This window comes from Pseudopodoces humilis, chromosome 6 (genome assembly GCF_049639895.1).
Source record: "Pseudopodoces humilis isolate 2021_Gansu_Grassland_sample_001 chromosome 6, ASM4963989v1, whole genome shotgun sequence".
NCBI lineage: Eukaryota > Metazoa > Chordata > Aves > Passeriformes > Paridae > Pseudopodoces > Pseudopodoces humilis.
The window spans coordinates 67350310-67368504 of NC_142205.1; the positions used below are offsets into that span (position 1 = coordinate 67350310).

The 18195-nt window shown below is 44.4% G+C and overlaps 2 protein-coding genes across 2 annotated transcripts; one reads left to right on the plus strand and one right to left on the minus strand.

Moving 5' to 3' along the window:
- Positions 1-583: 583 nt before the first annotated feature.
- BBS12 (Bardet-Biedl syndrome 12) lies at positions 584-4702 on the minus strand. Its single transcript, XM_005530907.3, has 2 exons — positions 4622-4702; positions 584-3200 (listed from the first exon to the last, which is right to left on the minus strand). The coding sequence occupies exon 2, from the start codon at positions 3182-3184 to the stop codon at positions 1058-1060; it is 2127 nt and encodes a 708-aa protein (XP_005530964.1). The 5' UTR covers positions 3185-3200; positions 4622-4702; the 3' UTR covers positions 584-1057.
- A 126-nt stretch (positions 4703-4828) lies between these two features.
- On the plus strand, positions 4829-9392 carry LOC102104907 (uncharacterized). The gene is made up of 5 exons (XM_005530893.2): positions 4829-4909; positions 6381-6536; positions 7437-7565; positions 7665-7802; positions 8037-9392. The coding sequence occupies exons 1-5, from the start codon at positions 4907-4909 to the stop codon at positions 8124-8126; spliced, it is 516 nt and encodes a 171-aa protein (XP_005530950.1). The 5' UTR covers positions 4829-4906; the 3' UTR covers positions 8127-9392.
- The last annotated feature ends 8803 nt before the right edge of the window (positions 9393-18195 follow it).

Below are 18195 nucleotides of genomic sequence, written 5' to 3' on the forward strand. Positions count from 1 at the left end.
AAGTCAGAGATGTAACATGACTTTAATCCAAAGACAACAAAGATAAACCTTATTTATGGATGAATTTCATTATCTGTGCTGCCAGCCATGAGCATTTTAATAAGAAAGTTCTTGAATGCAAGGATCTCTTTAGCATCACCATTTCCATTTGTTTTCCATTCTATTTTCACCAGACTGGTGAGACATTTCACTTTCAGTGTGACTCAGAATGCCAAGTTCAGAAAAAAAATATCTCCATAGTTACACACCTCTCTCTTGCAATGAAGTGCCAGGTCTCCAGTGCCCAGCTTTCAAACTGTCAGTGCTGTAACACAGCAAAAATGTTGTGCCCCAATCACCATGATAGACTCTTTCCCAGTTGTCAGCCAACACCTAAAACTTACAGCAACATTTTCCTCTCTGCAAAGACAGCTGAAAGACCCCATGGAAATTATCTAAAAATCCAGCTGGAAATATAAAAGAAAATTTTGTGTAGAGATGCATCCAGTCTGTAATACCGAAATGAAGGATTCAGCCTGAATTGGTCAAAACCAGAGAAATTCCAGAGGGTATATATTGGGAAATCGGAGATGTACGGACCATATAAATACGCAAAAATAGAATTTATTCATACAATCTCTCAGTATAAAATGTAACACTCACATTATTTCAAGTCTAACTTTTATGTTTGCAAAACAAACAATTAAAAAAATTAAGAACAAGGTATTAATTAAGAAATAATTACATTATATTCTTTCATTTAACAGAAGTATAGCAGAAGTACAGCAACGTTATGTAGGTGATCTCCACCTTTCTTCAGAAAACATTAGGAGACATCCATAAAGGCAATACCATTAGCCAGAAATGCATGGCCTGAGTTAGAGGTAAGCCCACAAGTGGTTTTTGTTATTTATTTCCCATTTCTAGAAATAAAAAATTACCTTGTGACTGTCTCTCATTCTGACTTCTGCTGTTACATTCTAAAGTCACAATCTCATCTCACTGTTTGCTTTATAAAATCATTAGGTTGCATCTGGGCTTCTCCCACTGACTCATGGACTTACAAATCCTGAAAATCCTACAAAAACATAAATTCGTTCGACACAGACGAGTTCAGGATCTGATTCCTTCTGGGGCCTGTGATAATTTCAGCATCAGTCTGAAGCACCAGCAGCACCAGGTCCAGAGCTCTCCTCCACGCCTCTGTCTTGGCTGCAACGTTATCACAAACCTTTAAATCTGTGACCTGGTCAGGGAAGGGATCACAGCCACCCCTGAGCACTCCACCTCTCCTAAACTCTTCCAAAATATAAGCTGAGGAAGAGCCACAGGCCGCTGCTTTCTGGAGGTGGTGATCCACTAAGGCACCTGCTTCCAGCTCCGAGCTGGCCTTCGCAGTATTACACAGGACCACGGCGAGGTACCGCTTCCAGCCACTTGCCAATGCCTGGAGCACAACGGATTTGTACTCTGCCAGCCAGGGACTGGGAAGCTCTGTCACAACTCTGTCGTTTCCCGGTCGCCCAGGCTGCCCTTCGAGCGCCTGGATGTGACTGAGGCACAAGAGCTCCACGCCACCGCCCCCAGGGAAAACCCTCCCGTCCTTTAGAGCGTGATGGAGTCGATACAGCAAAGTCCAGAACTGGTCTTCGAGGAGCTGCGCCTTGCAAGGCAGGGCAGTGGTGAGCACGGCCGTGAGCAGGGCGATGCCTCCCGCGCTGATCCGCGCCGGCACCAGCTCGCCCAGATCCACCGCACGCCCATCACTGGCCGCCCACAGCTCCGCCCAGGCCCCATTCCCGATACGGGAAGCGTTCAGCTGGCTCAGGTACGTCACTGCCTGGGCACCAGTGGCCGCCCCAAAGGCACACAGCACATCCCGGGACACGCAGCCGATTACCAGTATCCTGCTGGCGATGCACCTTTCCATGAAGTTCTTGCACACGCTTCCTTTGACCAAAACCAGGTTTACTTCAAAGCTCATCAGAATATCCGACATTCTGCTTAGCCACAAGTCTCCCGCCCTGCCTCCCTGTGGGTTGGGATGCTCCAATACGGTCCTTACGTTACGTGGTCTGTTAAAACCTAAGTGTCGGTACCGCTCCGTGAGGTCACCATCCATCAGCAGAATCCGGAGGGGTTTGTCTGCAAGGTGTTTGATGACTGTGGCTTGCTCTGGTGACACTAATGTGACAAAGCCCGGGGAGACAGAGGAATAGCTCTCAGGCAGGCCCAGCACACAGCACGTCACAATCTCTGCGATATTAATCTGGGAAGAGCCGCCGCACTCTGCTCTCTCTTGCTGATAAGCAGCAATGCTTTGTAGCAGTTTCACGCTGCTCTGGTTTCCATGGCTCAGAGCCACTGCCAGGTGTCCTAAACCGCAACATCCACATGGATCTGCTGGTGGTCCTGAAAGGTATCCCTGAAAATTATCCTGCTGACTTGAGAAACAGCTTTTCCCTAGAGTGCTGAAGTGTCTGCTGTGGGTTAGCTTCCGTGTGATACAGCTGGATGCAGTAACACCACTTCCGGACAGCGCAGATGAACTTCTGTCACCCACTGCTTTGACAACAGAAGCTGCTGAACCAAAGCCAGCCAAGGGTGAAACCAGGCATTTGTTAAAATTACAATCATCTCCTTGATGGGAACAAGAATTTACTGGAATTACTTCTGTTGCAGAAATATCTCTCTGAAAACACAGCAAATTCCAAGGATGTGTGAGACTATGTTGTCCAACTTGGCCAGTTCTGCTTTCAAAAGCCTTTGGCCTAACTCTGCTAGAACAAAGCTCTTTCTTTACATCATGTATTGGTATCTGAAGACACTGGACTCTCTCACAGCAAGAGTTCAACCCCTCAGACATCACAGACACTATTGCTTGAACAGGAACATTCTGCTGGAGGCACTCCACAACAGCATTGCTCCATGCCCCTACCAGGAACAACAGGGTGCTCACCCCAGTCTTAAACTCCTTGTTCTGAGCCTGAATGGTTTCATGAAGAAGCTGTCCAACAGCACTTGTCAAATCCAAACTCTCAATCAGCCTAACAGCAGAACAAATCAATCTGCTCTGGTTGGTGCTTTCATCCATGATGAATTTATGTGATTTCATTGGTCCCAGGAATGTTCTCCCAGTGGATGCTAAGGATGAGAGTTGCTGGAGTCCAGTGTGTCTCCTGGCATTCACATCCCTGAAAGCCATGGGCGGTGGGCAGCATCTGTGAACAGATCACAAATTACTGCCCCATCCTCACAGCACACCAGAGCACCAATCACCAAAACATTAATTTAACAGTCTACCCCTGAACACAGCTTTCCTCTGTATAAAGCAGGTCTTCTTCCTGCACACTTATTACGATAAATCAATGGGCAGAGCTGCTGAAATGGGGCACTGTTAAAATGGAATTGTTTCTGGCTGGCTGATAGTAAAGAGCTGTTAATTCCCACGGTTTCTTACACTTCCAGCAGTACAGGCTGTGTGGAACTACTGCCTCCCTCCTGTCCTGATGCCTGGAATTTCCGTTATTTGTCTTACTTAGGGCAGAAGTTCATTAGAGCAGAATGGACAAATTACGTGCAAAACTCAAGAGCTCTGCACAGATCCTTCTTGGTAACAAATCAGGCCACTGACTTTAACCTTCAAGTCTGGAAAAACATATTTTATTCCAAATTCTCTTTAGTCCAATTAGCATGCATAAGTGAAATAAAAGCAATGCCACTTCTTCATAACTTAGAAATTATCGAGACTTTAAAGTTTTGACCAACCATTCATTCTTAACACACCAAAAAGAAATCTTCTTTCCCTCAAAATCTCTTCTACACCATTTGGTGTGGCAGATTAAAACAAAGCTCCCTTTTTGAATAATGAAGTATACACAACAAGAATTGAGAACCCTGAGTCCTGCACCTCTTATGCTCAGATTCAAATCACAGAATGGTCTCGGTGGGAAGGGACCTTAAAGCTCATCCAGTTCCAACCCCCCTGCCATGGGCAGGGACACCTTCCACCAGACCAGGTTGCTCAGAGCCACGTCCAACCTGGCCTTGGCCACTTCCAGGCTTGGGGAATCCACAACTTCTCTGGGCAACCTGTTCCAGTCCATCACCGCCCTCACAATAAAGACTTTCTTCCTAATATCCAACTTAAATCGGCTGTCAGTTTGAACCCATTCCTCCTTGTCCCGTCACTATAAAATATAATAAATATATATTATAGAATAAACATTATTATCATATACTATTAAATAAATAAATAAATAAATAAATAAATAAATAAATAAATGTTCTGCCCCTATTTATCTTTCCTACAAATTCCCTTCAGGTACTGAAATTTATTCACACCATTTATTCCAGCTCCCTGAAGGCCCCTTTGCGTAGCTATTCCAAATTTCCAAAACCAAAATAGCGTTTTGCTTTGTTGTTTTGTTTCTGTTTGTTTGTTTTTCCCGTCCCACAGCGAAAGCCCACTTGAATATTACGTCACAGTATTGCTAGGGAGAGGAAGCGCGCCCCGGCCCGCCTGCCCCACACGGCCGGGGGGGAAGCCGCCCGGAGCGGACACACCGGAACTGCACTGGCGGCGGCCTGGCCGCTTCCTGAGGGCCGGAGGGTGCCCGGCGGGTCGGTGCGGGTGTCTCACCGGAGGGGCCGCGCTCCCGGCGCTCCCGGCGCTTCCCTGGACACGGAGTTGCCTGGACACGGCCGCCGCTCCCTCAGACGCCCCGCGGGCGGGCCCGCCCTCGCGCTCCCTCAGCTGTCCCTCACGGGCACGTCGCGTCGCCATTGGCCGGCGCCGCGAGGGGGGCGGGTCCCCGCTCTCGTTCCGCCCGCTCATTGGCCGCCTGGGCGGCGCGTGTCGGTTGCGCGAGGCGGTGCGGAGCTGCCGTCCCGTCCGGTCCGGTCCCGGAGCGGCATTCCCGGCTGGATGGTGAGCGCGCCCTTTCCGCCGCGGGCTCCCTTCCCACCGACACTGCGCCTTGTGCAAACCCCATTCAGGTTCCAGCCCTGCCCAGGCCGTCGCTGCTGCCGGGTTACCTCGCACAGCGCACCTCGGAGAGGCCCCCCAGTCCAACGGGAAAAACACGCCCGGAAAAACACCGGGATTCGCAAAATACGTCGCCTGCTCTCGGCTTGCCTGGTTCTTGGCACAGCTGACAGACCCCCGCAGCGTTGTTGGAATGGCACCGGCCAGGCCCGGAGGTGGAACCCGGAAGGGATTTGCACAACTCGTATGTGAAATAAATGGAATGATGAAGTCTCCGTAGCCAGGAAGAGGCCTCGTGCGTCTGCTTCCCAGAGAAGCGTATAAGGAGTGGAAGTCTGATAGGTGTGTTAATGGCAGAGGGAAGTCAGGGCTGAGCCAGACAAATGGCTTTGCAATCCGACCGGGGAGGGACAAATCACGGTGAAAAACGAAATTTCATTAACAAATACGAGAAAATGGAATCTTCTGAGTGAAAAGACAGATCCCAGCCCTAAAAATGGGAACAATTCAGCAGAGGCAAGAGACTGGTCAGCAGTACCTAGGTAACAAATTCCTTGCTTCGTGCTTGTTTTTTATAAAGCCCTGCCTTTCCTTCCACGAGCCTGTGCAGTCAGGACTGCAGGGTGGAAATCTCTCTGCTGCTGATTTAAAAACAAAACTATACTTGAGGAAGGCGTTTTTCCTGCTTTATAGGAGGGGAGGAACACTCTATGCTGCACTGCCTTACACCGGAGGCAGGAAAGGTCTCGGGAGTGTCCTGGATAATGATGCACCAGCTCAGCACAAGCAGATTATTCTATATATATAAGTTCTCCTTGTGGGACAGACTGTGTGTTGGTCTCACTGCTCCCACAGGATGTTGCTGCCTGGCTCCACATCTACTCAATGGACAGGCAGCCTGGAGCCACACAGCTCCCTTTAAACTTTTTTCCCCACAGGAGTGGCTGATTTTGAGTCTCGTTTACAGCCAAGACCCTAACAGACCACCCTCTTTAGCTGTGAGGATGTTGTACTCATATTTTTCAGGTAAACCTGCAGGGAAGGGAACTGGCAGGAGGTGCACAGGGTCGTGGTCACCCCAGTGGAGTGCTCATTTTCAGGTTGCCCACCTGTTTTTCTGGCATTATTCCTTTAATTGATAGTCTTTTAGTTTAAAACAGAAAACAGGAAGCCCAAATCTGCATTCCCCAGGAACAAAATATCTTTTTTTCTTTCTACAGTAACTTAAAGGAAGCTGAGATAGAGACTCAATGTCTACCACTTGCAGCAAGGAATGTCTCTCGCCTCTGCTACAGCGTTAATGTTATTTATGCCATTTATTATTTAATGTTATTTTGTCATTTATAATTTAGTGTATTTGAAATTCTCACTGGAATGTGCTGTTTCTTATTGTCTTTCCCTCCACTTTCTGAAGGCATCCAACTATAGAAAACCTGGCTTAGGTACAGCCCAGCGGAAGAAAAGTGGCTTGAAACCTGAACTTACAGAAGAGCAAAAGCAGGAGATCAGAGAAGCTTTTGATTTGTTTGACACTGATGGATCTGGAAGCATCGACATAAAAGAGCTGAAGGTTTTCAAACATTTTTTTTCATTTTTCCTCTGAAATGAAAATATCTTTGATCTCAAAATTGGAGCTGCTTTTTCTGTTTGTCCAATCCTACTTTAAAACAGTTTTGGAGTACAGAGAAGAATAATGGCTTGTTGTCGTGACTGAATTTGGGGTGCACTCTGCATGTAATGATTCACAGCAGACAGGCTTCTGTGCTGTGTGGCTGTTTAAATCTCACAGCTTTGAATAGCTGAGCATTAGAGAAACTAAAAAGTTTCAGGTTTCATGATTAAGGTGCTTGTTCTTGGGAAGACTTTTGTTTTCTGGGATGAGTATCAGAATATCAAATATTTTCTTCATCCGAGAACTAAACACAGATTTTGCATGCATTCAGGAAAGTTGTAACCATATTTGCATATATGTAATCAAAAAATGACCTGGTTTTTAATTTAGAAAAGAACAAAACAGAGATCTGAGCTGTGTTTCAGTAATAATTCAGGCAGTGTGTGTGCACAAGGGGGAAGATGATTCCCAGTTGTCTCCCTGTGATTTAATGTGTTTGATTTTTTTTTTTTTTGTAAGCATGAACACTTTAAATTTAGTTATCTCCTTTACTTTGATTTTTCACATACACTCTGCTCAATTTCTGCATCTGTAACCTGGAAACATGAGCTACATCTGCCTGATATAAAGTAAGGATTTCCGCTATCATGTAGGAAAAACATCTTAAGAATACCAAACTTACACTGCTATTGTTCAGCAAGATGAAAGAAGATGGTAGAGGAAGGACACCAAAGTGTTTTCATGGCAGTGAGTTGTGACTAGAGTTCTGGACAAGGAAATGAAACAGGCTTTAGCTCAGCTCTTAGACCAGAATTCTGGTGGCCTCCTGACAGAATTTGTTTTGCTATTTTGGGACAGGTTGCCATGCGTGCCTTAGGCTTTGAGCCAAAGAAGGAAGAGATTAAGAAGATGATAGCAGACATTGACAAGGAAGGAAGTGGCACCATCAACTTTGAAGACTTTTTGGCTATGATGACACAAAAAATGGTAGGAATTCTTAGCAGAAATTTTTGTGGCAGCATAAGAAAAAGGAACATCTCAGTGTCAGGGGTTTTCTGATTAACATACGCTTTACTCTTGGTTTAGAGCGAAAAGGATTCAAAAGAAGAAATCCTGAAAGCTTTCAGATTATTTGATGATGATGGCACAGGAAAAATTTCATTCAAAAACTTGAAAAGGGTTGCCAAGGAGCTGGGAGAAAATTTAACAGATGAAGAACTTCAGGTAAATTCTGATTTGCCAGAGCTTTTCTAACAGGCACAGACAATTCCTGTAGCTCCTAGGGATTGAGTGTGAATTTAGTCCTGTACCAAAAGGGCTGAGTGGTCAGAAATACGAAAAGCAGACAATACATAGTTGTTTTCACATGAAGTGCCTCTGATTTATTGTTGTTTCGATGACTGAAATATCTTGTGTTTAGAGTCCAGTGCCTGATCAAAAATACACTGTGTTTTGTAGGAAATGATTGATGAAGCTGATCGAGATGGAGATGGAGAAGTAAGTGAGCAAGAATTTTTGAGAATCATGAAGAAAACCAGCTTATACTAGTATTTGTTGCCTTGCTATACAGCTGGTCCAAAAGATAACCTGGAAAAGGCTTAAAAACTGGGCTTGTGCCTCCTGCATATTTTCTCCCACGTGAACAAAGTCTGAAAGGACAGATTTTTTGGTTTATTTCTCTTTTTCAACAAAGATAATTGGGGAAAGAGAGCTGCAGTACCCAAAACTGCCAAAATGAGATACTGCAGAAGTCAAAAGGAAGGATGAACTGAGCCTGCAAGGCAGGGTCCCTTCCCCTCCACCATAACAACTTCCCTGATTGCCATTTTGGATAAACACCGTTGTGTTTTACTATTAAACAAAAAGATACTTCACTTGAGATGTGAAGATTCCCACTCCTGCTGGGAAAGGCTGCTTTGCCTTCCCTAATGCTACTGATTGAAGGGACAAGCACAGTATTTTTTATTCCTTTGAAGGTTTTTGGGGTTATCTTTTGGTATTTGTCTCCTGTTGTTTATTTCCATGAAAGACTCTAAATTAAATTGCGTATTTGTCTGTATTTCTGTACAAAACACTGTTTTCCTTCTGGCAAGTTGTCTCTGGATTTAATGGAATGCCAATGTAGATTTGGTTCTTCCTTTGGAGCTGTGTGCCATCTGTAGATGTTGTTTTTATCTGATCACCTGAAAACAGAATGAAACTTGAATGTAACCTACTTGGGTGACCAAAGTTTATTGTTTATAACCAGGCAACACCTTGTGCTGTTGTTCTTACTCCCCACACATTACAAAACTGCTGTCCAGGCCTTCAGGTGAATTAAAAAGTTCGGTTCCATGGTGCAGTAGAGTAAATTTTGTGTTGTTGACAGTTACATTGCAGAGAGGATTTGCATCTGAAGTGAAAAGTAGCTCACCATGGACATCTGTGGAGCACTGAATATATTTAGATCCATGCGCTTCAAATCCATTTTGCACATCACAGGTTTTGGGGTGGTTCTTTTAGGAGTACCTTCATTTTCTTCAGTATTTCTTGCATCTGCTGTCAATCCAGAACTTACTGGAGAGCCAAATTTCTTTCTGAATTATACAGCAGTGATACATAGCCTGCTATCTGATTATGTTGCTCTGCAGGAGAGTTCATCCTTTATAGACAATCAGTCTATATAAGTTTCTAAACTTTCAAATCCTGTAAAGCTCCAGAGACCCAAGAAGTCCCCTGTTAACATGGTGGCCATAGATGTAATCTATAGTACTGTGTTTTAAAATGTCTTAACTTTGTATAAGTGTGAAATAAAACTGTTTTGCAAGTTAAGAAGTTTTTGTGCTTATTTTCTATTTTTCTTAATTATTTTCAAGTCTTAAATGGTTCACCAAGCACATTTTCACTTTCATTTATCTCTTCTTTCTAAGAGAGGAATTCTTAGGTGCAGTTGTCTGTCACGTAATTCCTCTTCCACTCTGCTGATTAAAAGTTTCTAGTACTAACCACATAAATTCAGAAAGGGAAGTTTGAAGTTCTAGTTGATTATGGGGAATCCCAGAGCCTATTAGAGTGACTGTACTTTTTCTTTTTATGCTGCCACAGGAAGAGATTGATGACTGTGGTTTACCTATGATGCATGTCACTTCTCTCTTCCTGTTCTAATCCCATTACCTGCCCTGAAGGTAGGAAAAAGCCACACAATCATCCCTGCCGTGTGTACTACAATGGTGAAATGTTATTTCTGGCTTGCCCATTAATCTCTGAAGTCTGGAATGTCAAGCAGTGTCTGAATGAGCACAAAGCTTGTGAGTGTTAGCAAGTCTCTTGGTGCTTTATTTTGCAGGATAGTGAGGGAAATCCTCCCCTCTTCAGCCTGACAGCTGGTGAACCCCGTCCTTTGTCTCCCTCTTCTCCTTACACTGACAGAGAGAGTGGGTCCTTACCTGGCATCTGCAGATTCCCCTCAGGTGGCTGCAATTCAGACATTCCTTGTGTGCACCCAGCTGAGATCCTTCTGCACTATCAGCAAAGCCTGGTTTTCACTCTGAGTGTTCATTCTAGGCAGATACTGTACAGAAAGGAAAGTGGAACTGTAGCTTGTGTCTGGCAAACACCTAAATATCAAAGCATTGGTAAGGGCAATAAATAGGTGCTTGAGAGATAATATTGCAAATGTCTTCTGAGATATGTTTTGAAATTAAAAAGTACCAGACTTTCAGTAAAATACAAAATAGTTCAAGAGAAAAAAAATGTTTACAAGTTATATTCCAAAATACGGCAATTGCATGGCAATTTGAATCTCCCACATGCAGCTTCTAAGTTCTGCAGCATCTCTTAAACCGACAGTATGGTCCCACAATCCTGCCAGTCCCACACTAAGGCAAATCTCCAGCTGGCTTTAGGGTAGAAAGATCCAAGGAGCTGCCAAGGAGCAGCTCACTTCATTAGGTGTGAGTTTGTTTTCAGAGTAATGAGCACAGGATTGGCTTCTAACATTGCAGAAGAAAAAAGGCATCTTTTCAGGTCCACCTATTCTTGGCATTTAAAAGAGGATGGGGGGAAGCAACACAGGAAACATTTGTGTACATTCACATGCCAGGAGTCTTACTAATAGAGCCCAAATAGTTCCATAAACTGATGAGGCATTTAAGATTAAAATATTTAAATTGGTCATTTACAGTTGTGAAGACTAACTCACATCCTGCAAACTGCCTGGTGAAGCATTTGAAATGTTGAATATTAGTTCCTTGGAAACCTCCTCAGTTAAATAAATCGAATATTGCCACACTACAGCTGCTTTTAAATGCCCCTGGATAGCAGAAGTGGATTTTGAGCAGGGCACAGGGCAGCAAACTGCTCCGTCTAGAGGCTGAGATGAGCCTCGGCCACTTGAGGAAAGGCAGCCTCAGGGGATAAATCTGCAAAGCCAGCTTCCTTCGTGTCACGCCTCTCCATACAGTCCCATAGGTCTGAGAGCGTGGCAGCCTCGCTAGAGGGCATCCAGTTACTGACGTGTGAGGCTTTGATGCTTCTTTGCCTCCACTGTTACTTTCAATGACAGGGAAAGCAGGCACACAAACATCATCCAGACTAGGCTTGAAATATGTGGTTGGTTACAGAATTATTTTCTCTGAAATGAAGAAAGCAAGGCTGCTCTCACAACCCATGTGCAAAATGCTGTAATTATTAGTCATTAGTTGTTCAAAGCTAAACCCCCAAACCACACTTTCTGAAACTCCCACTCTGTATCAATAATTGCAGGCACTCTCTCAGGAGAGCAGAGAACTCAACTTGCCTTTCACACAGTCTCCCCAAGTGCTCTGACCGCTCTGTAGAGTTATTTTCACCCTTTGGGAATAGTGCTATCAAATGGAACAACTTCCAGCAGAGAGACAGAGCCAGGCTTGCTGCAGGATGCTTGTGGCCCTCCCTTGGGATGTGGGAAAGCTGGAATCATGGCCTTGCTTCGAGTCAAGAGGAACAAGGATTTCAGAATTAAGACTTTTGTCCCCAAGGTGAGTGTGTTGACCTTTAGGGATGTGGCATAACTCCAGTGGCCTTGTGGGGACCTAAACCTATAGCTCTTAAACTCTTTGCAGTCCTGGCTGCCACTGATTACTGAACTTGAAATTGCTCAAGGCATGTTTTTTTTTTGCTTGTCTGGATGAGATTCAACACAGAGAATACTAACAAAGCAAAACTTGTCAAGCCTGAGCTGCAAAGGTGTAAAATTCCCTTGCTCTCAAGGCTACTTTATTTCCTCTGAAAGCTTCTAACTGGTTCTAGCAGTGACATAAGTTTCATTATGAAATTAACGCCCCCCAATTAAATAAAGCCATAAAAACAGATTTCCATAGGAAGAAAATGGAATAGCTAACCTAGCCCATTTCCAGCATTATTTTGGACCACTCTCTGCCCAAAAACATAGCTTAGTGCAGTGAAACAAAACCGATGTAATTCACACATCCATGCTATTGTCTGAAATTGCTTCCTAGTATGGTTTCTTCTCCACCTCAGTATGGAGAAAACAGACACATACTTTCCTCAAAATTTTTTCAGACATCCAAATGAGAAGTACTATGAAAGCTTTAAACATCAAGGGAAAAGTGACCACAGACTGCAGATAGAGTTAGAAACACGAGAAGGTATTTCAGTTTAAAAAAATAATACTTAAACAGCTTCTAAAAACATGGTATTAGGTCATCTCAGTGTAAGTTCTGTGTTCCCCATGTTTCCTCTTTAGAGAGCTTAGGACATGATTGGCCAAGAAATCCACAGAAGCACGGTTTCCACAAATCTTTTGAATGTTTTGTTTAAATCACTCCATAATACACTTGTGAAGCTGAAGAGAATTGCTGCAGAATAGCTCCTTTTGGAAAGGATATAATTTAAACAAAGTTTTTAGTGTTTGTTTGGCTTTTTTCCTATCGGGCTAACTACATTATTGATGAGGCTATTGATGTTAGTGGTGGAATGACAGGTACCTTTTGCAGAAATAAAAGGAGATTTTTGCCTAGTTGAAAAAAATCCACGTGAGTGAAGGTACAGTCCATCTAGAGCAGACATCAGGCAAAACAGGTGCTAAAACTACAATTATTTTCTCTAAGCAGAAAATTACCATAGTTGAGACTATTGTTCAGTAAACATATCCCTTTACTTGGCTTTTTTTCATCCTCCTCCTTAACATTAGGAACCAATAAATTACTCATCAAAATGGCCGAGAGGTTTGCATATTCTGCTTGTGCTGTGAAATATGTAAATATTTTTTATCAAATCCTGATAAACTGGGTCACTTGTCTGGGTGGGCTCATTCTGCAGAAAACAACTCTGTTATTGCTAAAGGCATTAAATATAGCCTATATTACAAATCCAAGAGAAAATGTGAGTTGAAAATGCTTATGTATCACAATTAAAGGAGGTTTTCCAGGAGATGAAAGAGCTTTTAGAAGGTGGGAGGGAAGAAACAAGTACTTTTATTCTCCCTGCTATCAACCCTAGATGCAATAGATGAATTAATAGGATATTATTTATTGCACGGGGATTTTTGCGCCGAGATTCAGAATTCTCCTGACTCTCAAATGCCTGCAATGCCGTGACTCACTGAGCCAAGGTCTAGGATGGTGCAATCCTGACCTCCTGCCAAGGGCTCAGCATCATCTATTCCCATTGCCTGCTGCTGGACTAAGCAGTGCTTTAGCACTTGTGCAAAACTGGGCTTTAGACAGTGGAGGCTTTAGGTATGGGCTTCCTATTTCCTGCGGTGGATTTGTGTAGGTGGCCTTGTTACCAGAAATCCATACTCCTACACAGCAACTTCTGACTGTGTTTCTGCAGAAATGACTATGATGAAAGGAATGAAATATTTTGAAAATTAAAATCATCTGTTTGTTTCTCCAAAACGGTTGGGGTATCTCCTGCTGGCAAGATCAATTTCTTCTCTCGTGGCAAAATGAGGAGCGGGGTGGAAAACTAAAGGATAAGGCTTGCAAGGGCACCGTGGCTTGGGCTGCTGCACACAAGGAGAGGGGAGAGCCCGTCTGAGGTGTCCTCTGCCCATCGTTGGCAGCTGAGTCACTGGCCCAGCCTGCAGAGCTTCTTGCTGCTGCATTTTGCAGCCAGGAAAATCCCACATCCTCCCAGTGGGTGTAGGAAACGCAGCTACAGCCTCTGGATGCGTCGGCACCAAAAACAAAGGGGAGACTGTGGTGCGGGCGGTGGCTGCGGGCTCAGGGCCAGCGTGCCAGGGCCTCGCCGACAGCATCCCTGCCCACAGCCCCGCTGGTTTGCCAAGCCCAACACTGCAAGGTGTGTGACCAGCTCTACCTCCCCACATGGGGACATGCCAGGGCCACCAGCAAGCAGCCTCTGCTGTCCCACCTCATCCTGTGTCCCTGCTTTCTGGCAAGGAGCGTGTCACATCTTGCCGTTCCTGGTCGTCCCCAGCCCTGGCTGTTTATCTTCAAGCACAGGGGCTTACAGAAGTCTCGGCTCTTGGCGTGCTGTTGTGGTGAGCACAGCCCTCGTGGCTCCAGTGAGGGTCACCAGAGGTGCTGCTCTCACCTGCCACCCATCTCAGTCCCAAGCCTGATTCCATGATTGCAGAGCTGAGTGCAATCAGCCAGGGCAGCTTCAAAATCTGAATTTTCCAGTACTGGCTGAATACTGCCAACACTGCTTCCGATGACGGCTCTGCAAGCATCCTGCTGGGAGAGCAACCCAAGGCATTGCTCACAGATCCATCTTGTTTCCTTCCATGTGTTCCCTGTGGCACTTGCCAAGCTCATGTTGAGGGTGGTGTTATTCTGAGAAGACCACAAGGATCCTGGGTCAGGCAGCCAATGCCTGGCTCTCCAGCCTAGGGTTGGGTATTGCTCTTGGGAGAGGAAACACAGGAACAGACCGGCACGGATTTGCCCAGCTGTCTGGGCAGCTGCTCCAGACAAAAGCTCTTTTGAGAAGCTGCTCCAGTAAAGGGGACAAGAGGAGACCTGACATCCCTGAATGTGCTCTTCCGTGCTGAGGTGGCAACCGGAGAGCTCTGCTGGCACTGGGAAAGGCTGCCTTAGGAAAGCAATCAAACAGCTTCAGTCAGGCAGCACAAACGCTCCCACTCCAAGTCTCCAGTGGCTGTAGGCCATTGGATCACAACTGGCATCAGTGCCACAGCCAATCCCATAACCCTAACACAATCCTTCACCAGTGCCATGTTTCCTTCAAGACTTCTCATCCTCCTCTTTGTGCCTCCTGCTGCCCCTGTGCCTTCTGTTCAGCCACCTGAAACCTCTCCTGGGAAGGTTAAGCAGCAAGACCATGCAGAAAATAAAGGAGAGGAAACCTCCTCTGACATCCATTCCCTGTCACATTTGTTCCATGCCCATACTGACCAAAACACAGGAAAGGAGAGACAGGAGAAAATAGCTACGTGTCAAGGGAAAAACAAACCAGCCTTTCCTAGCTTTGCCTAGGCATGCATCCATTTACCAGACCATGTGCTTTTGGCCCAGCCTGATGGGCAGACCAGAGCCTGCCTCTGTAATCTATGCCAACAAGGGAGGAACAAGGCCCCACAATACCTTTACCAGGACTGGGTCACCACTTGGATGCTTTAACACTGGTGTTCAACACCAACATTTTCTTCTGCATAGTTGTCACAGGTTGGCTCCATCATGGGCCTGGGTACACCACAGGTGCTCCCTTTACTGAGCTCAGCATTTCCCTTTTCACCCAAACCACTTTATAGTGGTAGTTTACAGACCTATCATGGCCATCTGGGACATTTCTAAATATCTACAGCTGCATTCTTAGACTGAATTTCCTTCTACATGTTGTAGTTAGAATGAATTTACATCAATGAATTGCATGTGAGCTGCTGGCTCATTGTCCTGGAGTTCAAAAGTTTAAGGTGGTTTTTGAACAGCACCTGGAAATGTCAAGGTGGCAGATTAATTCCTTTTAACATACAAAATTATTTGTTTTTAGGAGTGAAGCACTGATTCAAAATGAATCTAGGTATTTAATGGAAAATGGAGTCTAGAACAGTAATTTTTTGTGGCATTGTTGCCATCCTGAAACCTTCGCAGTTCAAAAGGTGGCATAAGCCTTAGACAAAAAGAAATAATTTCACACTTATTTCAGCAGTTTCCATTGAGAGACTGGCTTGTTCAAGGCCCCATCTCTTTAAAAACATTACATCAACTTCAGTAGATGTTACTTGATAACACTCACTGAGTTCCTAGCAATTACCACTCTTTTTTATTTGCATATGAGTTGTTTTAGGGACTATCCAGGCAGAACTGTAATAGCCCCATGCCCTAGAATGCTTTCAGCCTCAGCAGAAGACAGATAATACTTAAGACAGTATTAGCCAGAAATCCAGGGAATGTTAACATCTTTCCAATAATCATTTATTAGAAAAGCTGTCTGAAGATGACTGAAACTGGGATGCTTTGGAAACACCCTAAAAAAGTTCACTTTTAAATATATAACAGGAGGGTGGCATAGCCTTGGAGCACAAAGTCAAAGCCTTGGAAGGTGGAAGGAAATGTACCAACAGCAAGTGAGAGACGATCACGAGGCTGAGAGAACATCAGATCTGGCCTTGGAGGAACAGGCATTTCACTTGCACCCAATCTGGCAAGAGACATCACAGAAATTATTTAAGTAGAGAGGTAGGCTAGGAAAATTAGCTTTGCAGTAGCAGGGAAGGATTACATGAAAGTCAAGGAGAATCCTGCAGTAACAGAGATACAAGAGGAATGCTTAACCTTGTCAATAAAATCTTCATGTTACTGAGTACACAAATCCAGATTTAAGCATTACCTGGATACAGAACAGCCCTAGACAACAATAATGCTCTGTCCTCAGTCTAGCTCCTCACAGTAAACATCAGGGCCATTTTTCCAGATTTCCTTTTTAAAGATTAAAAACTGAATTCTAAAGGAGATTTGGATGCACTGTCACATTTTACTGAAGAATAACACAACAGAGGACCATTTCAAGACACAAACAAGAGGCACACACCAGAGAGCAATGGAGGAAGTTCTTCAAGGCTTAGAGTGAAAATGCAAGTTTTGTATCCCAATCCCAATCCCTCCCAACGGGCAGACTGGCACGAAAGTATGAACATCTTTAAACACAGGATGTGTTGCACAGTGTGATCACAGGTGGCTGCTTGTTTTATGTGACTATGGGAATAGCTATGAGAGACATTTTTGGCAGATACAATGAGTATCATCTTTCCTCCGCCCTGCTTTGTGTAAAGATGATCTCCTCCAGTAAGACCTCTCTAGTGTAATTGCCAGTACATTCCCTGTGTGCCCAGGGAGCTGTGATTCATTCAGGTATGCACAATCCAGAGCCCAGGGAAACATGGTGCTGTTCTGAAATTAACAGCAGCCATACCACTTCAGGGTACTGGCTTTTGATCTGTCAGCAAGCAGAGGGATGGTACAGTTCAGCTCATCCCTTGAACATCTCCAGTGACACGTACCCTCCCTTCTTTATTCATTTTTAACAAGCTGGCAGCTTCTTCCCTGTGCAATAAAAGGTTCTTTTCAATTATCAAAGGAAAGGGACAGCGAGAAGGCTTTAATAGCAGTGTTAAAGACTAAGCATAAAAATGCACATTTGTGTGATAAATTTATCAGTTGTCAGGTTTTCCATATGACTTCTTAAACACCAGCACACAGCCTTGGTCCAGAATCTGTGCAGAGATTTTAGCAGCCCAGAGTCTGATGTCAGTAACTCAGCATTTCATTGGATACCAAATAAATCTTCAGGCACACAGGACAATGTGGCTTTCAGTGCTAATTTTCCTTGAAATTGATTAATAATTTAATCAATGCTCCTTGTTTCCTTTCTAAGTCAGTCTCTCACCATTATTGATCAAAAGATAGAAACCCTTGATAATTTCCTCTTCAGCAAACCAGACGAGGTTTGATTTATTTACATCACACCACAGCACCTCCTATCAAATACAACTTCCATGCCTTAACTGAGGATGCAAAAGATGAGGAAAACCAGGATCTGCTGGTACTACGCAACTTGCACAACTCAGTCACAGGTGGCTGCTTGTTTCATGTGGCTGTGGAAATGCACCTGAGGGCTTATTTTTGGCAGATACTGATCTACTTTAACCAAAGGATTTTAAGTGGTTCAGAAATGCTTTTGTACATAGAAACCCTGTGAAACAGTTCCAAGCACCTCCTCTTAGTTCCTATCCCTCAACACCGAGATTTGCTCTGGTACAAAAGCATGGGCAGGTGGAGGAAAACACGAGTCTGTAGTGAGAGACTAATGCAGAAAATAAGTTTATAAGAGCAGACTGTGCAGGCACACACCACACCTCTGCCTGTGGCTCTGTTGTGAATGAGGTTAGACAGCTTGGAAAGAAAAGCCAGAGACAGAACTTCTTCAACAACAGCAGAATCTGGTTCATTACAGAGGCATTTCTACAGCAATGCTGGGTGTTGTATCTGGAGGTTTTGGAGGTTTTGTTTTTGCAGTGGATGGAAGTTGAGAACACACAGGTTTTTTCTACTTTCAAAGAGGACAAATCTCATTTCAGAGGTCACAGACCTAAGAGGACTCTGATATCAGCACAATGTCTCGAGCTTTACTCCGGGCAGTTCAAAGG

Excerpts from the sequence above, each read along its gene's own strand:
- BBS12 (XM_005530907.3), bottom strand. The coding sequence starts at position 3,184 with ATGGCTTTCAGGGATGTGAATGCCAGGAGACACACTGGACTCCAGCAA.
- LOC102104907 (XM_005530893.2), top strand. Across the intron at positions 7,566-7,664 it reads CTATGATGACACAAAAAATG|AGCGAAAAGGATTCAAAAGA; the intron begins GTAGGAATTCTT and ends CTCTTGGTTTAG. Across the intron at positions 7,803-8,036 it reads TAACAGATGAAGAACTTCAG|GAAATGATTGATGAAGCTGA; the intron begins GTAAATTCTGAT and ends TGTGTTTTGTAG.